The sequence below is a fragment of the Saimiri boliviensis genome, chromosome 18 (genome assembly GCF_048565385.1).
Source record: "Saimiri boliviensis isolate mSaiBol1 chromosome 18, mSaiBol1.pri, whole genome shotgun sequence".
Taxonomy (NCBI): domain Eukaryota; kingdom Metazoa; phylum Chordata; class Mammalia; order Primates; family Cebidae; genus Saimiri; species Saimiri boliviensis.
Window position 1 is genome coordinate 16,041,322 of NC_133466.1, and position 22,274 is coordinate 16,063,595.

General features: G+C 40.6%; 2 protein-coding genes and 1 long non-coding RNA gene across 11 annotated transcripts in view; 1 reads left to right on the plus strand and 2 right to left on the minus strand.

The window, feature by feature from the left end:
• USP16 (ubiquitin specific peptidase 16) overlaps positions 1-11,159 on the minus strand; it is a 27,123-nt gene extending 15,964 nt beyond the window's left edge. The window contains exons 1-8 of one of the 7 annotated variants that reach the window (XM_039480463.2): positions 11,038-11,154; positions 10,009-10,071; positions 7,233-7,334; positions 4,126-4,304; positions 3,760-3,863; positions 2,559-2,662; positions 1,472-1,659; positions 217-312 (exon numbers count right to left, since the gene is read on the minus strand). In XM_039480463.2, the coding sequence (XP_039336397.1) occupies positions 217-312; positions 1,472-1,659; positions 2,559-2,662; positions 3,760-3,863; positions 4,126-4,304; positions 7,233-7,293 (732 nt within the window). In that variant the 5' untranslated portion in view covers positions 7,294-7,334; positions 10,009-10,071; positions 11,038-11,154. Of the gene's footprint in view, positions 1-216; positions 313-1,471; positions 1,660-2,558; positions 2,663-3,759; positions 3,864-4,125; positions 4,305-7,232; positions 7,335-10,008; positions 10,072-11,037 lie in introns of all 7 variants that reach the window. The other 6 variants (XM_074389389.1, XM_074389388.1, XM_039480464.2 and 3 more) reach the window with 6 other exon arrangements.
• Positions 11,160-11,191: 32 nt separating this feature from the next.
• On the plus strand, positions 11,192-21,677 carry RWDD2B (RWD domain containing 2B). Of its 3 annotated transcripts, none has more exons than XM_010338344.3 (5): positions 11,192-11,507; positions 16,333-16,559; positions 16,647-16,714; positions 16,833-17,195; positions 18,287-21,677. In XM_010338344.3, exons 2-5 carry the CDS (start codon positions 16,353-16,355, stop codon positions 18,519-18,521), a joined length of 873 nt encoding a protein of 290 aa, XP_010336646.2. In that variant the 5' UTR covers positions 11,192-11,507; positions 16,333-16,352; the 3' UTR covers positions 18,522-21,677. The 3 variants fall into 3 exon arrangements, with proteins under 3 accessions (XP_010336646.2, XP_010336645.2, XP_074245493.1); XM_010338343.3 differs by having other exon boundaries at positions 11,192-11,503; XM_074389392.1 differs by having other exon boundaries at positions 11,192-11,503; positions 16,833-17,211; positions 18,287-18,373.
• On the minus strand, positions 11,623-16,338 carry LOC141582033 (uncharacterized). Its single transcript, XR_012514884.1, has 3 exons — positions 16,099-16,338; positions 15,720-15,837; positions 11,623-12,078 (listed from the first exon to the last, which is right to left on the minus strand). It is a non-coding gene; the product is annotated as an uncharacterized LOC141582033 (long non-coding RNA).
• Positions 21,678-22,274: the final 597 nt, after the last annotated feature.

The following is a 22,274-nucleotide window of genomic DNA, read 5'->3' on the forward strand; positions in this document are numbered from 1 at the left end:
TTAACATTCGAGCATAGAAAAACAAAGCATACACAGAGCAAACAAACGTGAAGGCTCCTTATAACTTCTATTTGCCTGAAACTGTTTAACTTAGTAGCCTAAAATAAAACAAAACAAACAGAAATGGTGGAAATGAGTGTTAATTATTTCAAATAATTTAGAAAGCAGACATTCAGAGAGGAAAGTTACAGATGAGAAAAAGTTTAAAGAACATACTGTTAATGCCAAATCAGGTGGTTCAATTTTTACAATTGTTCCAGACATTTTCACTTCTTTAAGTAGTTCTCTCAGTACTGGTGTTTGTGACAAGTTCTAAAATGTAGGATGAAAAAGAAAAAGAAAAAAATTATTTAAAGGCAAATCAACTCAAATACTTTGTGTCTATTTTATCAAAACAGAAAATCGGCCAGGCGCGGTGGCTCACGCCTGTAATCCCAGCACTTTGGGAGGCTGAGGCAGGTGGATCACGAGGTCAAGAGATCGAGACCATCCTGGTCAACATGGTGAAACCCCGTCTCTACTAAAAATACAAAATATTAGCTGGGCATGGTGGAGCATGCCTGTAATCCCAGCTACTCGGGAGACTGAGGCAGGAGAACTGCCTGAACCCAAGAGACGGAGGTTGCAGTGAGCCGAGATCACGCCATTGCACTCCAGCCTGGATAACAAGAGTGAAACTCTGTCTCAAAAAAAAAAAAACAAAACAGAAAATCATGAGCAACACTGAAATCACTATTGTATCTATACTTGGGAAATGAAAAATTACAGATGCTTCTCTCCCTACTCTACTTGGACTCTAACTACTTCAGCTCTGGACTTATTCATCACTTCCCAGGGGCATTCTCCTGCCACCCAATCAGAAGTAGCTATCCCCAGTCCTCCACCATGATTTTCTCACAGCCACTTACCACCACTTGTAGCTACATACATGCTTCTGTGTGAGGTTAACCTGTGTTTCCAACACCCAACTGCAAGCTCCATGAGGGAAGCAGCAATATTTATTTCAAACTCACTGCACCCCAGTGCCCACTGTGTTACTGTCATGCAATAAAACTTTCCTTAAGTTTTCCTTGGCCATGAGTGGTGGCTCATGCCTGTAATCCAAACACTTTGGGTGGCCAATGTGGGTGGATTGCTTGAGACCAGGAGTTCAAGACTAGCCGAGGCAACACAGTGAAACCGTTTCTACAAAAAATACAAAAACTAGCCAGAAGTGGTGATGCGTGTCTGTAGTCCCAGCTACTCTGGAGGCGAAGGTAGGAGGATTACTTGAGCCCAAGAGGCAGAGGCTGCTGTGAGCCCAGATGGTGCCAATGCACTCCAATCTAAGTGACAGAGTGAGACCCTGTCTCAAAAAAAAAAAAGTTTTCTTTGAATACATAGAAATAAATTACTTAGGGGAAAAAAAAACTCAAGTAGCAGATTCTATGAGGAAAATGATAGCTTTTAAGGGAAAAAAATGACAATGTACCTGCATAACTGCATTGAAGAAACACGTGTTTCCCAAATTACTGAGTCCTTTCACGGTTAACTGGGAAGGAGAATTCACGGAAGGATTTTCTTTAGCCATGTTTTCCTTCTTTTCTCTCTCTTGTTCATTTTTACTCTCTTTTTCTAATTTTTTATTTTCAAGCTCAATATTTCCATTATCTTTCTCTGCTTCAAAAAAAAAAAAAAAAAAAAAGAAGAAAAGATTTAGCAAAATGTGAAATACCATCATATCAAATGCAAAAGTATACTTGAGAAACAGTACTAGAGTTTGTGAGTTTTACCTAAAGTCATTATTTTCCACCTATTTGATATTTTAAATAAACACAAGTAAATTGCCATCCAAAAAAAAAAGAAGAACCAATAAAAAATACTCAGACCTAAAGTAAGCATTTCTTTGACAAATAAAACCAAACAGTATATGCTTTGGTATAAGTCTCCCTTTTATACTGCACAAAAATTATTTACAAATGAACATATCTTGTGAAATTAAGAATATAAAACAATCAAGTAAAGAACGTGAACATGAAATAAAGTTTTTAATGAATTCTGTAAGCCAGAAATCAATCCCATAGTACAAACAAATAATTCTGGCCCTGACAAAGACTTTTGTGACGGTAAAAACTTAAAGAATATGCTTAAAGCAAATGCTGTATGTCAACCAATTAATTTAGTTATTCATGGAAAGAACCTAAGAAATATCTGACCATTAGAAGGAATCACAAATGCTTTACTTTTATATTATCCCAGCAGACAAACTGAAATCCTGTTATTGCAAAATGTACTACAGTAAGAAGAGTATAAGGCAGGTCTATAGTAAGCATTGCCAGGGTTATGGGAACAGGTCTATTGCCTATTACCTTAGTCTGTGGCCTTCATCACATCTACTAGATCATTTTTCACATCCCTTCTAATACCTTATAGTTAAACCAAAAATAGTTTCATAGTTTGAAATCAACCATAACTAATGTTACTCAGCTGCATATAATGCTAAGTAGTATAACAAACCTGAGTATCAGCAGATACACAAATCAACATTCAGTGTATATTAAAGAAACAAATTATTTTACCTGGCTTTGGAGTTGTAATACCGGCTTGTTTTCTAACATAATCAACCACTTGACCCAATTGGTTTGAACTACGATACTGGACCTCATTATCACATATGTAACACCTGTATCCCAAAAAATCACAGTGAAGAAAAATGATTAACTGACAACTAAAAAAGGGAGATAAATAATAATTCCTGGAATCCAGACTGTGTAACCACCAACTTATTCTATTACAGAAACTGAAAGTAAAAATTCTGTTTTCCTGAGGAAGACTATACATATTAACTCTGGTTTATTATTAATAAGATTAGCCAGAATTATGGCTACATGTAAGTGGTATGATGAAATACTCCAAACATTTTACTGTACTGATTATAATACTGAAGTCAAAAGATTTTTCTACATGTATTTCAAAATACAGAACTACACCAACAAAAGTAACAACCTTTACAATTGAAAGATGTAATTCAGGGAAGACCATTGTGAAAATAATTTTTAAGACGTAAAAATCTGTTTTAATGATATTACAATGCAGCATCTATAACACACCAGCCTGACATTTATTTTCATGCAAATTCCTAGCAAAAATTTTATTACATTCTTTTTTTTTTTTTTTTTTTTTTTTTTGAGATGGAGTTTCGCTCTTGTTGCCCAGGCTGGAGTGCAATGGCGCGATCTCGGCTCACTGCAACCTCTGCCTCCTGGGTTCAGGCAATTCTCCTGCCTCAGCCTCCTGAGTAGCTGGGATTACAGGCACACGCCACCATGCCCAGCTAATTTTTAGTATTTTTAGTAGAGACGGGGTTTCACCATGTTGACCAGGATGGTCTCGATCTCTCGACCTCGTGATCCACCCGCCTCGGCCTCCCAAAGTGCTGGGATTACAGGCTTGAGCCACCGCGCCTGGCCATTACATTCTTATTTATCTGAAATTTGTTCTTAGTGTCCTTATCTCCACTATATGCCTTATAATATCACAAGCAAGAAAAACAAAGGGGTAAAGATTCTTAAGTCTTCTTTGTTACAATTTTTGTGTTTGTGCAAATGTCCAAGTAAAAGCTTCTCATAACATCATATTCTTTGGCTTTCTGAAAGTGATGGTATTTTTAAAAATACTACAAAAATTTTAAATTGCTCTCTTCTTAAACATACACAAACATTTCCATTCTTCAATATTTCAAATAATTTCCACCCAGCAGGCAGAGGAAATGAAACTCACCATACACTCCAGTTGTCCAAGCTAAGAACCAGACAGTGAGGTTCAGATCGTGGCGTCATATAGTGCTTCAAGGCATGCTGCTCCTGAGAATTTCTGCCACAACCCTAAAAAAAAAAAAAAAACCCATCATCATAAACCTCACAGCCATAAAAATTCACCAAGAGGGAAGAATTCATAATCTATCATAAACAAGGAATTGGTTCATGAAATTCTGCCATTCTTACCAATCTTGGAAAGAAAACATTAGAATCTGTATTTTGTTAAAACTTACAAATGCACAGGCAACTGTACTTTCAGGTAATACCTTCTGAAATAAGTTCAAAGAGTTTTCTAAAATCCCAAATTGATCTTAAAATGTAAGCATACCTGATGACCACATTTAAGACATAGCCAAACTGAAGGCTTTTCTTCTGTTTCTTCTTCAGATTTATCTTTTACTTTATTGTCTGTCTTACAGTCTTGGCAAATATTCCATTCCACATTCACCAAAGCCTTTTTCAAGTTACCTTGTTCCAATCCTTTTCTAATGTGTCTGCACAAAGGTTCTATTAAAACAAATAGAAAAGGAACATATAACATCAAAAATGACTTTCTTCAGTTAATCTTAAAACTTACCTTGATTCACATTTCAAAAATGAAATTTACGCTATAAAAAAACTGCTAGATATTCTGAACTTAAAACTGATATTTGAAGAACATGGGATAAATATGTAATAAAGAGATAAGAGACAAATTTGTGAAGTTTTGCTTTCTTGAAGTCCTAAATATAAACACCACTGCCCCCCACTACAAATTCATTTCAATTTATTTGGCTATTTCCTTTAAATTAAGCCTCTTTATCATATTTATGATTCCTTTTATCTCTAAAGATTGTAGAAAACGTTCTTCATTCAGTCAGTAATACACCTACTATAGGGAAAGCACTGTGCTAAATGCTCAGGAGCCCAAAATAGACCACGTCACAGCTCTTCTCTTTGAGCAGCTCACATTGTGGAAGGAAAGGCAGCTAAATAAACTAATTTATAAGTATCTCCAAAACATGGTGTAGCAGCACAAGAGGAGAAGGCTGAAGTCACCAAAAGTTTCAAAGGGGAGGTAACATCTATGCAATCCTAGTAGATAACAATAGTAATAAAAATTGCTGATATTAATACTTTCTATAAACTTTGTTGAATATTTTGCATACATTATCTCATTTAATCCTTATAATCACCCTAGAAGACACTATTAGTCCCAATGACAAATGAGAAAACCAAGATTTAGTGCCCACATAACTACTAAGTATCTATGCCAGAATTCAGACTCAAGCCTTTCTGACTTCATAGCTCACACTTTAAACTGTAACCTCAGAGAGCGAAGGGCAATCTGAAATGCCAAGGCCATGAACAAAGACATATAAAAGTACATGTTGTCTCCCCAGATGATGGAGTTACACAATGTGTAAAAATGAGCAGTTGAACCTGAGGCTAAAAACTCTGCTGTGGCCAAGATAAGTAAAGAGCTTTGCAAACCACTCTACAGTGCCTGAGTTGTTTCAGGAACATTGGAGGTTTAGAAACTACTCAAGTGGCATAATTAGTTTTATGTCCAATGATCTTGCACCAAGAAAAGAAATATAAATGCAAATGGGATCATGTAGAAAAACTACCAAATCTCAGTAGTCAAAGAAATACAAACTAGAAAAAGAAGGTATCCTTTTCAACTATCAAATCAGCACAGATTTTTACAGATGATACTAACTAGTGCTGATGAAGGTTCAGGAAAATGGACACTTTACTATGCTGCAAGGGGGCCTGTAAATTAGTAAAACATTTCTGAATGGCAATTTAGCAATGAAATCGAGTCTTTACACCCTCTGATTCAAAAATTATATATCTAGGATGTGTATTAGAAAAATATTTGGATGTACACAGAGATTTAGCTATAAAGTTGTTTATCACTGATCCATTCATAATACTAAAAAGTTGACGATTACCTAAATCTGTAACAGTAGAAAATTATCTATATAAATTATGAAATATGCATTCATGGTCTTTGGTCAGTGCAAAAATATGCAATTAAAAATGTTGAAGGCCGGGCATTGTGGCTCACGCCTGTAATCCCAGCACTTTGGGAAGCCAAGGCAGGCGGATCACTTGAGGTCAGGAATTCAAGACCAGCCTGGCCAACATGGTGAAATTCCATCTCTATTAAAAATACAAAAATTGCCAGGTGCGGTGGCTCAAGCCTGTAATCCCAGCACTTTGGGAGGCCGAGGCGGGTGGATCACAAGGTCAAGAGATCAAGACCATCCTGGTCAACATGGTGAAACCCCGTCTCTACTAAAAATACTAAAAATTAGCTGGGCATGGTGGCGTGTGCCTGTAATCCCAGCTACTCAGGAGGCTGAGGCACGAGAATTGCCTGAACCCAGGAGACGGAGGTTGCGGTGAGCCAAGATCGCGCCATTGCACTCCAGCCTGGGCAACAAGAGCGAAACTCCGTCTCTAAAAAAAAAAAAAAAAAAAAAAACAAAAATTAGCTGGACATGGTGGCACACACCTGTAATCCCAGCTACTCAGGAAGCTGAGGCAGGAGAATCACTTGAACCCGCTAGGTGGAGGCTGCAGTGAGCTGAGATCACACTATTGCACTCCAGCCTGGGTGACAGAGCCAGACTCCGTCTCAGAATTAAAAAAAAAAAAAAAAAAAAAAAGTTGTAGAAGGTCAAGTGCAGTGGCTCTCACATGTAATTCCAGCACTTTGGGAGGCTGAGGTGGGCGGATCACTTGAAGCCAGGAGCAAGACCAGCCTGGCCAACATAAGGAAACCCCGTCTCTATTAAAAAAAATAAATAAATAAAGGCCGGGCGCGGTGGCTCAAGCCTGTAATCCCAGCACTTTGGGAGGCCGAGGCGGGTGGATCATGAGGTCAAGAGATCGAGACCATCCTGGTCAACATGGTGAAACCCCGTCTCTACTAAAAATACAAAAAATTAGCTGGGCATGGTGGCGCGTGCCTGTAATCCCAGCTACTCGGGAGGCTGAGGCAGGAGAATTGCCTGAACCCAGGAGGCGGAGGTTGCGGTGAGCTGAGATCGCGACATTGCACTCCAGCCTGGGTAACAAGAGCAAAACTCCATCTCAAAAAAAAAAAAAAAAAAAAAAAAAAAATAGCTGGCTGTGGTGGGATATGTCTGCAATCCCAGCTACTCAAGAGGCTGAGGCAGGAGAAAATCATTTGAACCTGGGAGGCAGAGGTTGCAGTGAGCTGAGACTGCACCACTGCACTCTAATCTTGGTGTCAGAGAGAGAGAGAGACAGTCTCAAAAAAAACCAGAAAGTAGAAGACTATTAAATGACATATAGACACAAACTTTACATTAAAATGCAGATAATATAACAATAATATGCACTTTTTTTATCATTTTTATATTTTAAAACATATATCCATGTAGAGATATGAACATTAAAGATTCAATCAATGAAATATACCTAAAGCTTCAGAGGAATCATCGATTGGAACAGTTTTTCCCTTTGTCCGTTTCTTTCCCATGTTGGCACTTTATGGATTACTTACTGACACAAAATAACAATCTAGAAAATAAGATAAAGTTAGCTTGACCAAAGAAAAAAGTATTTCTCTAGGAGTCAGTAATATAACTAAGCCACATATATTATGCATGTCTATCGCACTTTGTAATTTACAAAGACCAGTCAGTATCAACTAATTTTCTTTCTTTCTTTTTTTTTTTTTTTTTTTTTGAGACGGAGTTTCACTCTTGTTACCAAGGCTGGAGTGCAATGGCGCGATCTCAGCTCACTGCAACCTCTGCCTCCCGGGTTCAGGCAATTCTCCTGCCTCAGCTTCCTGAGTAGCTGGGATTACAGGCACGCACCACCATGCCCAGCTAATTTTTTGTGTTTTTAGTAGAGACGGGGTTTCACCATGTTGACCAGGATGGTCTCGATCTCTTGACCTCGTGATCCACCTGCCTCGGCCTCCCAAAGTGCTAGGATTACAGGCGTGAGCCACCGCGCACGGCCTAATCAACTAATTTTCAGTAGGAACTCAAGTATATAGAATAGTTATCTCCCGTTTTTCATAGCATAGGAAACTGATTCTTAGCAAGCTTAAGAGGTTTTCAATACATGTAAAAGTCAGGAGAGAACCCTGGTCTTCACAGGGTTCTTGAACAGTCTCAGAACTTGACACTTGTAGGAAGCTGACTCCTCACTACATACATGTGAAATAATGGTGGCACTCTTAAACAGAAAACTGATTGTCTTTCCTTCTAAGCTACCTTTCTTAGCTCTGCAGTCTATGCAAATTAAATTGATAATTTCTCTAATAAAAATTAAAAATAATTCTAACAACCCCCTGAAGGGAATTAGAAAATTTGCAAAATAACTTCAAAGCCAAATACAAAAAGCGATACAGTGTTGTGTATTTTCCACACTAGGATTTCCTAAGGGCATTAGCTAAATGGAAATTGACTACAACTGCATTCTCAACTACTTACATTATTATATTATTGCCAAAACCTTTGGAAGGCTATGACAAATCTAGTTGCACATAAAATCTTCACGTTTTTAGTCAACAGTTCAAATTTAGAAAACATGAAAAGTGCTCAAAGCACATACAGGTCTACCTAACTATCTAGAAGTACAGATCTTAGAAACAAATACAAAAAATAGCACCCAAGTTCTTGCCTCCAATCCAACTAGTTCTTTTTTTTTTTTTTTTTTTTTTGAGATGGAGTTTCGCTCGTTACCCAGGCTGGAGTGCAATGGCGCGATCTCGGCTCACCGCAACCTCCGCCTCCTGGGTTCAGGCAATTCTCCTGCCTCAGCCTCCTGAGTAGCTGGGACTACAGGCATGCACCATGATGCCCAGCTAATTTTTGTATTTTTAGTAGAGACGGGGTTTCACCATGTTGACCAGGATGGTCTCAATCTCTTGACCTCGTGATCCACCTGTCTTGGCCTCCCAAAGTGCTGGGATTGTAGGTGTGAGCCACTGCGCCCGGCCCAACTAGTTCTAATTGGTGTGGTACTTCAGTACCAGATTCATCTTCCAGTTATGCCATTTTTATCACATCACTCTCTTAATTGAAAGCATTTAACTGCTTCCCAAACCATACTCCCTAAACTCTGCACTCATAAGGCCCTTATAAATTTGGCCCCAATACTCTGCTAATCCTGACTATTATCCCTCAATAACAACAAAAACTGACTAAAGTTATAATTATATAGTGTTTTGGCTCTTCAAAGCCCTTTCACAAACATTATCACACTGGACTTTCATAGCAACACTTTAAATAAAGACATTTCACTAAAAATTCAGAAGAAAAATGGTGAAAGATCACACAGGGTAACAGGGATGAGCTAAAAGGGAGATGCTGTCTGGCCTGTAATCCCAACACTTTGGGAGGTCGAGATGGGAGGACTGTTTGAGGCCAGAAGTTCAAGATTAGCCTGGGCAACAAAGCAACACTCTACCAAAAAAAGTAAAATGCAGATGTTTGCATTTCAACACCACCACTTTTTACCTGCCAATCAAGTCTCTTTTTTTTTTTTTTTTTTTTTTTTGAGACTGTCTTGTTCTGCTGCCCAGGCTTTAGTGCAGTGGCTCACTGCAACCTCTGCCGCCCAGGTTCAAATGATTCTCCTGCCTCAGCCTCCCGAGTACCTGGGATTACAGGCGCCTGCCACCACGCCCGGCTAATTTTTGTATTTTTCGTAGAGATGCGGTTTCACCATCTTGACCAGGCTGTTCTGAACTCCTGACTTCAGGTGAACCACCTGCCTCGGCCTCCCAAAGTGCTGGGATTACAGGCATGAGCCACTGCACCTGGCCAAGTCTGTCTCTTATACTCCACACCAAAACACTTTGCACACCACCTCCTCTGGCCTTGATGCCTTTGATTTCTAGCTGTAATATTCTATCTATCCAAATCTTACCAATCTTCCAAGTTCTCTATTTCAAGGAAGCCTTAATCATTCTACTCTAAATTAACCTCTCCACTGAACTTCCTCAGTATTTATGGCGTGCTCTAATCATCTTGTCCCCTTATCAAATATTCCAGTGTATTTCTTAAATATTTAATCTGGGTTTATGTTATTTCTCTAAGCAGAATCTAAAGTTCTTAGAAAAATAAATAGATTCAGGCAAAGCTTTGGAACTGCCTATAATATTTAGCATAATGTTAGTACATAGCAGGTCCTGAAGAAATACTTCTTGCATTGAAATAGAAAAACAGAATAGTACCTGAGGCATAAAGGATGGTTACAAGGTGCAAAGGTAGGTACATAAGAATGAAGCAACCAAGTTCTGGTGAAAAAGAAAAGGGCGAAAAATAAGAAGTCAGAAATCTGCAGTAGTGAAGACACATAGCACTAGTAAATCTGTTTTGAGGATTGCAGCAGCTCAGACTCCGTAGGAAAACTTGAAAGACGAACTGTTAATTGCTGCAGGCAGAGGACTTAGAGGGGTCACTCCAGTGCTGCGGAAAGAGCCCCAGTAAATTTCTGGCAACTATAAAGGCAACTCATGTGTCATGAGGAGAGAGTATTGCGACTGCCATCAGCTATAAAACATCAATAAACTTACTACACTTTTCAAGTAGTGTCAGCGGATGAGCATTAGCGTCTCACTGAAATGACTCTTTGCAGGACTCCACAGAAAATTTAAATCAAAGCTAGTCTTGCCGGCTCTCACATTATTCCAAGTTTCTTCTCTCTCTGCCCTCCCAGTCTTCCCCCGCCTACTCGGTTCCATTAAAAATGTAAGCGTGTGGAAAACTTTGGCAGCAGGTCTTAACGTGGCTTTCAAGTTTTGCGTAGATCAGTCCTCTCTTAGGTGTATTCAAATGGATAGGTGACAGATCCTGCTTTTCCTACTAACCGCATGAACGCGGCTGCAAACCCAGCCCCAACCCACAGGGCAGTCCCTGCCACCCACTTGCTCCGCGCCTGCCACACACGGGGCAGTCCCTGCCACCCACTTGCTCCACGCCTGCCACATCTCCCCTCTCCTCCCCTTCTAACAGCTCCGATCCCACGGGGGAAGCTCGGGGTCCACGGGGTCGAGAAGCGCCAGCAGCGGCATCTCATTTGCCAGCTCCTGGAACTGACAGGACATGCAGCCAATGAGATCGCAGTACCGAAAGTAGCCGGGTTACACGCTTATGGAGAGGGGCCTTCAAGAAGAGAACAAGGTTGGGGCGGAAAATCAGGGCTCTCCGAGGGCAGGAAGTCAGGAGAGCGACGACTGCGAGGCAGCGGGCCCAGAACTCACCCACGGCGACAGAGCCCATAACTGCATCCCCTCATGGGCCTTTGGGCTGGGCATCCAGCTCTGCCTTCCTTCTGGTGGCGGATTGAGAGCGACGGAGCCGAAGCCAGAGTGACCCCTGGAAAGCAACAACTTCCGGAACGCGGCATTATGGGAAGTGGCTAGACGTTTCCCTTCCTTCCCCTCCCCGCCCCCGACCGTCCGCCCTGGCGCTGGTGGTAAATCTGCGCCTGCGTACGGCTGGTGCGGTAACTTCGGACATGGGGTTTGGTTGTCAGTGGGCTTTTTGGTCTCTGTCGTAACCATGGAGTTATATAAATGCTTCTGAGGTGTAGGCCTCTGGTGGTGGTCTGAGCCCTGGAGTCTCCTAGGTGGTTACCTTTCTGGAACACGTTACATTTGGAGGCTAAGAGGGGGAACACTTGAATTTTTGTTTCCCTAATTCTTTGCTGTCGACTTCTAAAATTGAGTACGTAAGTTGTCTTGAATTTACCTTCCTGCACCATGTCAGAATAAAAAACGCAGCGAGAGTGAATTTTAAAGCAAAACTGAAAGACGGTGTTAAAGAGAAATTGCGAGAGAGGAGGGTAGTTTTCAAATATTTACTGTTGATTCGTGGAAACTATGTAAGCGCGAGGCCGGGCGCGGTGGCTCACGCCTCTAATCCCAACACTTTGGGAGGCTGAGGTGGGTAGATCACCTGAGGTCAGGAGTTCGAGACCAGCCTGGCCAAGATGGGGAAATTCCGTCTCTACTGAAAATACAAAAAAAAAAAAAAAAAAAAATTGGCCGGGCACGGTGGCTCACGCTTGTAATCCCAGCACGTTCGGAGGCCGAGGCGGGCAGATCATGAGGTCAGGAGTTCGAGGTCAGCCTGTCCAATTTGGTGAAACCTCGTTTCTACTAAAAAATACAAAAATTAGCCAGGCGTGGTGGTGGACGCCTGTAGTCCCAGCTACTCAGGAGGCTGAGGCAAGAGAATCGCTTGAACCAGGGAGGTAGAGGTTGCAGATCGTGCCACCGGGCGTCAGAGTGAGACAACATCTGGAAAAAAAAAAAAAATACAAAAAATTAGTCGGGTGTGGTGGCGGGCATCTGTAATCCTAGCTACTTGGGAGGCTGAGGCAGGAGAATCGCTTGAACCCTGGAGGCGAAGGTGGCTGTGAACAGAGATCACGCCATTGCAGTCCTGCTTGGACAAGAGGGAAATTCCATCTCAAAAAGAAAAGAAAATATGTAAGTGCACACTTTGTGCCAAGCCTTCCCTCGAATTAAACAAGCCTCTCTGCCCTGGCGTCTTAGTTTAGTAGAGAAGATAGTAATCGCTATCAAGGGGGCAGAGGTGGGGGGATGCAAACGTCTATAGAAAAATAGTCAAAGAATGTAAATAGGTAATTCACCACAGAAGAACAATTGTTCACAAAATAAATGTCCATCCTTACTAGTCAGATAAAAGGAGTTTAAGATGGTAGCATACTAATAATCAGAGTAACATTTGGTTAAATTTGGGGGAAAATTAGTTCTCTTGCATTTTACTGCTGAGATAATTTTTTAAAAAAATGTTTTGTTTTTTTTTTGAGACATGGTCTCACTCTGTTGCCTAGGCTAGAGTGCAGTGGCACGATCTGAGCTCACTGCAACCTCCACCTCCCAGATTCAAGCAATTCTCCTGCCTGAGCCTCCTGAGTGGCTGGGATTATAGGCACACACCACCACACCTGGCTAACTTTTGTAATTTTTGATAGAGATGAGGTTTCAGGATGTTGGCCAGGCTGGTCTCAAACTCCTGGCCTCACATGATCCACCTGCCTCAGCCTCCCAAAGTGCAGGGATTACAGGAGTATAAGCCACCACGCCTGGCCTAGTTTCATCTTTCTCTTTATTCTGACAACATTACGACATTAAAGTCCAAGAGATACTGGGCTGGTCCTTGTTTGGTCTCTGGTGATTTAGATGAGGCAGGACTGAGCCCCCAGGGATGTATATCTCAAAAAGTTAGTAGCAGCTACTGTGCAAAGTTTGAAAGCCCAAGTCAAATCCTGGGCACATCCAGGGATGTGTGGTAGGGCAAAGGCTCCAGCTCTCAAGCAAGAAAGAACAGGAGTGGGATGAGGTAATTTTTTAAAAGTTTTCTTCTCCAAGCTCCAGAATTGCAGGCTTTTTGCCCTTGCCCATTTTAAAACAGAGCTTTGGGGTCATTGTACCACCTGCTTCCTGTCTGAAAGGCTCTTCCCTTTGATCTTCCAGGGTTGGTATCTTATTTTTATTCTGTTCATACCTTATTTTTATTTACTTATTTTAGAGACAGGGTCTGGCTTTGTAGCCCAGGCTGAAGTGCAATCATAGTTAACTGTAACCTTGAATTCCTGTGCTCAAGTGATCCTCACACCTCAGCCTCCCATAGCTGGTACTGCAACTGGGTACCACCCCATTGGCTTTTTTATTTTTTGAAGTGACCGTGTCTCTACAATAGCTGGTCTCAAACTCCTGACATTAGGGGATACTCCAGCCTCAACCTCCCAAAGCACTAGGATTCCAGGTGTGAGTCACCACATCCAACCTCTAACATGCCTTAAAAGTCACTTCCTCACAGTTACAGGGCAACCTAGGTAACGTAGTCATCTGATCACTCACATCACCTTACTTTACTTCTCTGCCCAGCAGTTATCCACTACTATCTGGTAATTTTTTTTTTCTTTTTTTAGACAGAGACTCACTCTGTCACCCAGGCTGGAGGTAGTGGTGCAGTTACAACTCACTGCAGCCTTAACCTCCCAAGTTCAAGCCATCCTCCCACCTCACCCTCCTGAGTAGCTAGAAGTACAGGCCTACAGGCACACGCCCCCTCACCTGGCTAATTTTTGTATTTTTTGTAGAGGTCGCTCTATGTTGCCCAAGCTGGTCTCAAACCCTGGGCTCAAGCAATCCTCCTTGGCTTCCCAAAGTGCTGGGATTACAGGCATGAGCTACCACGCCCAGACATCATTTTTTTATTTTTACCTTTATCTTTATCCCTCTTCATACATACACAGAAATGTGCAAATGTAAGCTCTTTGAGAGATGGGACATCTTTGTCTTGTTCATGGCTATAATTAGTACCTGGAAGTACCTGGAATATAGTAAGTAATAATAAATATTTATTAAAAAGTCATGAGAAAGCCGGGCGCGGTGGCTCAAGCCTGTAATCCCAGCACTTTGGGAGGCCGAGGCGGGTGGATCACGAGGTCGAGAGATCGAGACCATCCTGGTCAACATGGTGAAACCCCGTCTCTACTAAAAATACAAAAAACTAGCTGGCGCGTGCCTGTAATCCCAGCTACTCAGGAGGCTGAGGCAGGAGAATTGCCTGAACCCAGGAGGCGGAGGTTGCGGTGAGCCGAGATCGCACCATTGCACTCCAGCCTGGGTAACAAGAGCGAAACTCCGCCTCAAAAAAAAAAAAAAAGTCATGAGAAATAAAATGCTGTATAAGAATGTTTATAGCAGCTTTATTTATAATAGCCAAAAAACTGAAAACAACCCAGGTTTCTATCAAAACAAGAATGGAATTGGTATATTCATGATGGAATATTACCAAGAAATTAAAAGAAACTGATACACATAACAGACAAATCTTTAAAATATTACCTTGAAGCCAGTCGCGGTGGCTCAAGCCTATAATCCCAGCACTTTGGGAGGCCGAGGCGGGTGGATCACGAGGTCAAGAGATCGAGACCATCCTGGTCAACATGGTGAAACCCCGTCTCTACTAAAAATACAAAAATTAGCTGGGCATGGTGGCGCGTGCCTGTAATCCCAGCTACTCAGGAGGCTGAGGCAGGAGAATTGCCTGAACCCAGGAGGTGGAGGTTGAGGTGAGCCAAGATTGTGCCATTGCACTCCAGCCTTGGTAACAAGTGCGAAACTCTGTCTCAAAAAAAAAAAAAAAAAAAAAAAAAAAAAATTTTAAAGAAAAGCAGGGGACTGGGTACAGTTTTAAACTTCTGTATGGCAACTTTCAGGAAAGCCACTTGGCAATATCTGTCAAAATTAAAAATGTACCTGTCGCTCCAACAATCCACCTCTATAAGTTTATTTTTGAATACACAGTATTCAGTTTACCATACTGTATATATAAAAAGAACTTGCATTATGGAATTGTTCATATTAGTAAAAATATGGAAACAACCCAAATGCCTATCAATAGGTAAAGAAATAAGTTACGGCATATCTACATGATTCAGTATAACAGGCAACAATTACAAAGAATGAGGTAGATCACTATATGTTGACAGTGAATAGATCTACAAAATATATTTGGTGGAGAGGGAGATAGGAAATAGGAAGAAAAAGTACATCATATACCCTTTGGATACATTTTAAACATATATACTGTAATATATCTCACATTGTATATATTTATACATTATACCAGCATTTCCCATATGCGTATATGTATAATGCCTAGAATGTTTTCATGTTAACGGGTTACTTAAGCTACAGGACAATTAGCCTTTATTTTCTCTTTATGTTCTTCTGCTTCTTAAAAATGAATAAATGGCAGGCACAGTGGCTGATGCCTGTAATGCTAGTACTTTGGGAGTCTGAGGTGGAAGGACTGCTTGAGTTAAGGAGGTCGAGACCAGCCTGGGCAACATAGCAAGACCTTGTTTCTACAAATAAAAAATATAACTGGCAGTGCATACCTGTGGTCCCAGCTTCTCAGAAGTCTGAGGTGGAAGGATTGCTTGAGTGTGGGAAGTTAAGGCTGCAGTGAGCTGGGATCATGCCACTGGACTACAGCTGGGGTGACAGAGGTAGACCCTGTCTCAAAAAAACAAACAAACAAACAAACACATTAATATATACTTAAAAAGAAGAAATTGACCATCCACATAACCACTCTCTGACTTACTCTGTTCATTCTAGTTTTCCGGTATAACCAGTCATATCCTCTCTTCTGGCTACATTATCGATACAGCTTTTTTACTCCATAATTGGTTTACTTTGATGAAATTGCCCATTATGGTAGCTCAAAATGTCCTTTCAACTATCTAGACACAGAGGAATGTGGTGTCTACTTACTCTTAAGAGGTTTTTTGTTTTTGTTTTTTTATAGAGATGGTCTCAATATGTTGCCCAGGCTGGTCTTAGCATAGGACTTAGCATATTATATCTGAAAGTAGATAAAGGGGAAAGAGACTAATTAAGTTGTACAATTTATGAAGAAATCAAATATAATTTTAGTACTTATGTTGATCTATTGAATTCTTCCAAGATTGCTTATGTAAATTGTCTCTGTTGTCTTTACCGCCTTAGAAACTTACAGATGTCCAAAAATGATTGAGATAGAGCAGGCAGAGGCCCAGCTTGCTGAGTTAGACCTGCTAGCCAGTATGTTCCCTGGTGAGAATGAGCTCATAGTGAATGACCAGCTGGCTGTTGCAGAACTGAAAGATTGTATTGAAAAGAAGATAATGGAGGGACGATCTTCAAAAGTTTACTTTACTATCAATATGAACCTGGATGTATCTGAGGAAACAATGGTAATTCAGTTTTGCTTTTGAAAGGATTGAAATGTGTTGAGATTTCAAACATTGGTTAGTGCACTATTTCTTCTTCTCTTTAATCAGGCGATGTTTTCTCTGGCCTGTATTCTTCCCTTTAAATACCCAGCAGTTCTGCCTGAAATTACTGTCAGGTACGTTACAGAAGTTTTGGCCAACTTTAGAGGTCAAAAAATTAATCTGAAAATAAAAGCAATTCTTGAGTTTGTTTTCTGTTCCAAGATAACTTTTTTCTTTTATCTTTGCTATTAGATCACTATTACTGAGTAGATCCCAGCAGACTCAGCTGAACACAGATCTGACCGCATTCTTGCAAAAACATTGTCATGGAGATGTTTGTATACTGAATGCCACAGAGTGGGTTAGAGAACATGCTGCTGGCTATGTCAGCAGAGATTCTTCATCTTCACCCACCACAGGAAGTACAGTCCAGTCAATTGACGTCATCTTCACGAGACTCTGGATCTATAGCCATCATATCTATAACAAATGCAAAAGAAAGAATATTCTAGAGTGGGCAAAGGAGCTTTCCCTGTCTGGGTTTAGCATGCCTGGAAAACCTGGTGTTGTTTGTGTGGAAGGCCCACAAAGTGCCTGTGAAGAATTCTGGTCAAGGTTTGCTTTCACATACGTATGTAAAGTCATGTCAATAATTTTAATACTAAACAAGATACAGTCATGTGCTGCCTAGTGACATTTTGGTCAACAGTGGACCACACATAAAACAGTGGTACCATAAGATTATAAGGGAGCACATAAAGAAACCTGATACATGGCACGTGATCTTCCCACTATTGAATATCAGGGTGATATTCAGTAATGATGCTGGGACATTTGGTTTTCCGCATGAAAAAATATAAATTAAAAAAAGGTACCATCTAGGTTTGTGTGAGTACACTCTATCGTGGTGGTACAATAACAAAACAGCCTGAAGATGCATTTCTCAGAATGTCTCCCTATTAAGCAACACATGACTGTATTAAAGATGTGGATATAAGTATGGGATTCATTCTCAAGTTGGTGGATATGGCAGAAATCACATGTAGTCAGCATTTTTTCCCCTCACCTGACAAGTGTGTGTAGGAGACATTCTGTAATTATACACTGAATGAATTGAGCCCCTGCCCAAGACACTATGACCCCATCCACTTCCATGGATCTGCATCTTCCTTCATCTTAGTGATGCTTCAAACTGGATACCCTATGAAGAAAGGGGCTTTCTAGAAGCATTAGAATTGCCACTAGTCTTCTCATTTCTTTACTGATATCCTAAATGAATTTCTGAGAAGTTCCATTAGTAGTTTGGGATTCAGTAATTACTACATTTCTAAAATACTGATACAAGGCCATAGTAATAGCAACAAATGAGTTTGGGGATGGGATTATGACCAGAATCATATATGAGTAAAATAAATCCTTGTGAGATAAAAGTAGACTTCTTGGCAGGGCGTGATAACTCACACCTGTTATCCCAGCATTTTCGGAGGCTGAGGCAGGAATATCACTTGCAGCCAGGAGTTTGAAATCAGCATAGGCAATACAGCAAGACCTGTCTCTACTAAATAAATAAATAAAGTTATTTTTTTAAAAAGTAAAAAGTAGACCACTTCTAAGAAAAGGCATTGATAAGTCTGTTTTATAACTTCTGTTTTAAGGGCCCTAGAATATACATTTTGAAAATGTTTGCTTTGGAAATTTCTTTTCAGACTCAGAAAATTAAACTGGAAGAGAATTTTAGTTCGCCATCGAGAAGACATTCCTTTTGATGGTACAAATGATGAAATGGAAAGACAAAGGAAATTTTCCATTTTCGAAGAAAAAGTGTTCAGTGTTAATGGAGCCAGGGGAAACCACATGGACTTCGGTCAGCTGTATCAGTTCTTAAATGCCAAAGCATGTGGGGATGTTTTCCAGATGTTCTTTGGTGTAGAAGGACAATGACAACAAAAGAGGAGTTGAAACTATCTTGTCACTGTTGACCTTTTGCTTCCCCCTTTTTCTTGAAAGATTAAGTAATTTTATTTTAGTTCCATTTAGAATGTTGGGGAATGAGGGACAAGGAAAAAGCAGTATAGCTGAAATGCATCTGTTAAAAATGTCATGATTGGGCCAGGCGCGGTGGCTCGAGCCTGTAATCCCAGCACTTTGGGAGGCCGAGGCGGGTGGATCACGAGGTCAAGAGATCGAGACCATCCTGGTCAACATGGTGAAACCCCGTCTCTACCAAAAATACAAAAAATTAGCTGGGCATGGTGGCGCGTGCCTGTAATCCCAGCTACTCAGGAGGCTGAGGCAGGAGAATTGCCTGAACCCAGGAGGCAGAGGTTGCGGTGAGCCGAGATCGCGCCATTGCACTCCAGCCTGGGTAACAAGAGCGAAACTCCCTCTCATAAAAAAAAAAAAAAAAAAAAAAAAAGTCATGATTGAAAGCAGAACTGAGTTTCAAATTCTAACCTTAAAATTGTTGTCAGGTATTTCTTCACCTATCAGTTGCCCATTTTGAAAAGAAATTTATTATCCACAAAGGTAGTGCTGGTGCTCCAATTTGCCAGCCATTCCCAACCCACTCTTCCCTTACCTGCCTCCACTGAAGAACCCAGAAAAGCGAATTGCCCCCTTTCAGCCACTGTTGCAACTAGCAACTATTGGTGGCCTCAGAAAACAGCTTTGGCTTTGGGATTTCTGGGAAAACTTCTGCTTCCTGATTAAAGATATATATGCTGTTAGGCCTCCTCTTCCCCTTCTTGATGCCATAAACACCAAAGTGATGGCCGGAGCTGGAGGAGTTCTTTAAATCACAACAGAAGGAAAGGTGAAGAGAACCAAGAACATGCCAGTTGCCACATTGTTGAGCTGCTGACCCAACACCAGCTGCTGCCTATCTCTAGATGTCTTATGAAATAAAACCAGTTTTGTTTGATTTCTAGGCTTTTTTTTACTAGCAGTTGAAAGCTAGTTTGTCAGAGTTTTTCAGAGATTTAGTTTTGCATTTACCCCCGCCTTTTGATACACAAATAGGTGAAGATTTTCGGAAGTGGAGTTTGCAGTTCATCTCTATTTTTGTATACTCATGCTCTGCCCTGCTCCTGGGCTTCCCTTACATAAGGCTGAGGCATGAGTAGGGCCTGAACTTTTTTAACAAGTCTCAACAATTCATCAAATTAGTAATTTAGAAAATTTAGCAAATTGTATTCTGATTTTTTTTTGTTTTGGAAATGGCTTTCTGTGCATTTATTTTTGCCAAATTGACCTAGCATTAAATAAACACTACCTGGTTTTTGAGGCCCTCTGTAAATCAGTTCCAGAAGCATTTGTTATTTACTAACAAATGGCACTTAGCATAATAAATAAATAGGATTCACTATTTACTAATAATACTAGCACTCAGGTTGGCACCAGGTGTTGGATAATTTTTTTTTTTTTTTGGAGGTGGAGTCTCACTTTTTCACCCAGGCTGGAGTGCAGTGGTGCTATCTCGACTCATTGCAACCTCCTCTGCCTCCCAGGTTCAAGCAATTCTCTGCCTTAGCCTCCTGAGTAGCTGGGTTTACAGGTGCCAACCACCATGCCCAGCTAACCTTTTTTTGCATTTTTAGTAGAAACAGGATTTCTCTGTCTTGGCCAGGCTGGTCTCAAATTCCTGACCTTGTGATCCACCCGCCTTGGCCTCCTAAAGTGCTGGGATTACAGGCATGAGCCACCACGCCTGGCCTGGATTATTCTTGACCAGTCAGACTTAGTTGAGGAATGGTGTTGGGATGAGAGACGATACATTAAGTTAGTAAAAACACTGGACTATGCTCATCATAAAATGAACCAGTAAGTAAAAGATAGCATATATTATGTAATACAATGTAGAAATCTAGAGGAATAAAATGGAAGAAGGCAATATGGATAGATATTAAATATAAAGGTAATTAAACACAAATGAGAATCAGAATGGTATTTAAAGCACAGTGCTTGTATTGGACCTAAATCTTATGTACCTCCCTAGATTTCCTCCCTGCTGCCCAGTCCTATCACCCTGTCAGTTGCCCTGGAAATCCAGTTCTTCCTCTGCTGCCACCAGCCAGCCAGATGGACTAACCATGTGTCTAGTTTCTGATTCTTCCCACGACTAGCAGATTTGTATGAAGTACCCTAGAGAATGGAATCTGACACCCGTACCACCAGAGGGGCATATGATGCATATATTACTTTAAGCAGCTGAAGTAGCAGCTAAACTGCTAAAACTTTTTCAGTCTCTGTATATTTTATTAAAAACTAGATTACTGCCAGGCGTGGTGGCTCACGCCTAGTACTTTGGGAGGCTGAGGTGGGTGGATCACCTGAGGTCAGGAGTTCAAGACCAGCCTGGCCATCATGGTGAAACTCCATCTTTAAAAAAAAAAAAAAAAAAAAAAAAAAAAAAAACTAGATTACTATTTGTAACATGCAGATCTCAAATGTCACATAAACAAAATGTAGCAGAATAGTTTTGTTAAGTCTTCTCTCCTGGGACACTTGTCAAATTTAGACATTTATGATTAAGTCATAGTAAGCCAGGGAAGGACAGATTTTTCCAGACTTGTGATTAGCAAGTTCTTTTGAGAATGGATAAATGTAGTTAAATGTTAAGAGTTTAAGCAATATAGCTTTCTTAGGTTTTGTTTTGTTTTTTGTTTGTTTGTTTGAAGACAGTCTGGCTCTGTCATCCAGGCTCCAGTGCAGTGGCATGATCCTGGCACACTGCAACCTCCGCCTCCTGGGTTCAAGTGATTCTCCCACCTCGGCCTCCTGAGGAGCTGAGATTAAAAGTGGGTGCCACCATGCTCACTAATTTTTGTATTTTTAGTAGAAGGATTCACTGTTGGCCAGGCTGGTCTGGAACTCCTGACCTCAGGTGATCCACCCACCTCAGTCTCTCAAAGTGCTGGAATTACAGGTGTGAGCCACCTTGCCCAGCGCAGTTTCTACCAATGATTATATATATACTTGATATATGAACATCCTAAAATGTAAAATGTTCCGTATGATTGCACATAAAAAATTTGTTCAACAATGACAACTTGTCAATATGTTAATGTAATATTTTGAACTGGAATCACCTATAAAAATGATAAAAGAAACAGTTTCAAGTCAAATTATGTTTAAAAGTTACATGTTATAAAGAAAACAAGTATGGGCAGTAAATATTGGCCACATACCCGCTTTTATTTGTACAAGTGTTTGCTATACAAACAATAGTATTCTTACCAAAGAAACCCCTGAAATATCTAAATTTAATCCCACAAATTCAAATTAGTGTGCTTTGAATAACAAAAGTCAAAGCTAGTCTTGTCATCTGCACATTAATTTGGTAAGTCAAACTGCATTTAAAAAAATGTATCTGCTATTGTGCAGAACTGATTGCTTTTCAGCACCTAAATGAAAACTGTTACCCAGCTATCTTTTTTTTAACTAAAAAAAATAACAGATCATCGGTGAAATTCCGTAAAAGCCGCAACGCACCAAGGGTTAATGGTATTTAAGGGCAGACGCAGAAATTACGTTCCCGCCCCCGCAACTCCCGGTGATTATTAGAACTATTTAAGAAAACAGAGTCCATAAAAATTAAGCAAAGGAGCACCACAGGTCTTCCACTTAGGCACAATCTGCCAATCTGAAGCCATCAGGTCGGGGAAGGAATGTAGGTCGTAATGTCCTTTGCCATTC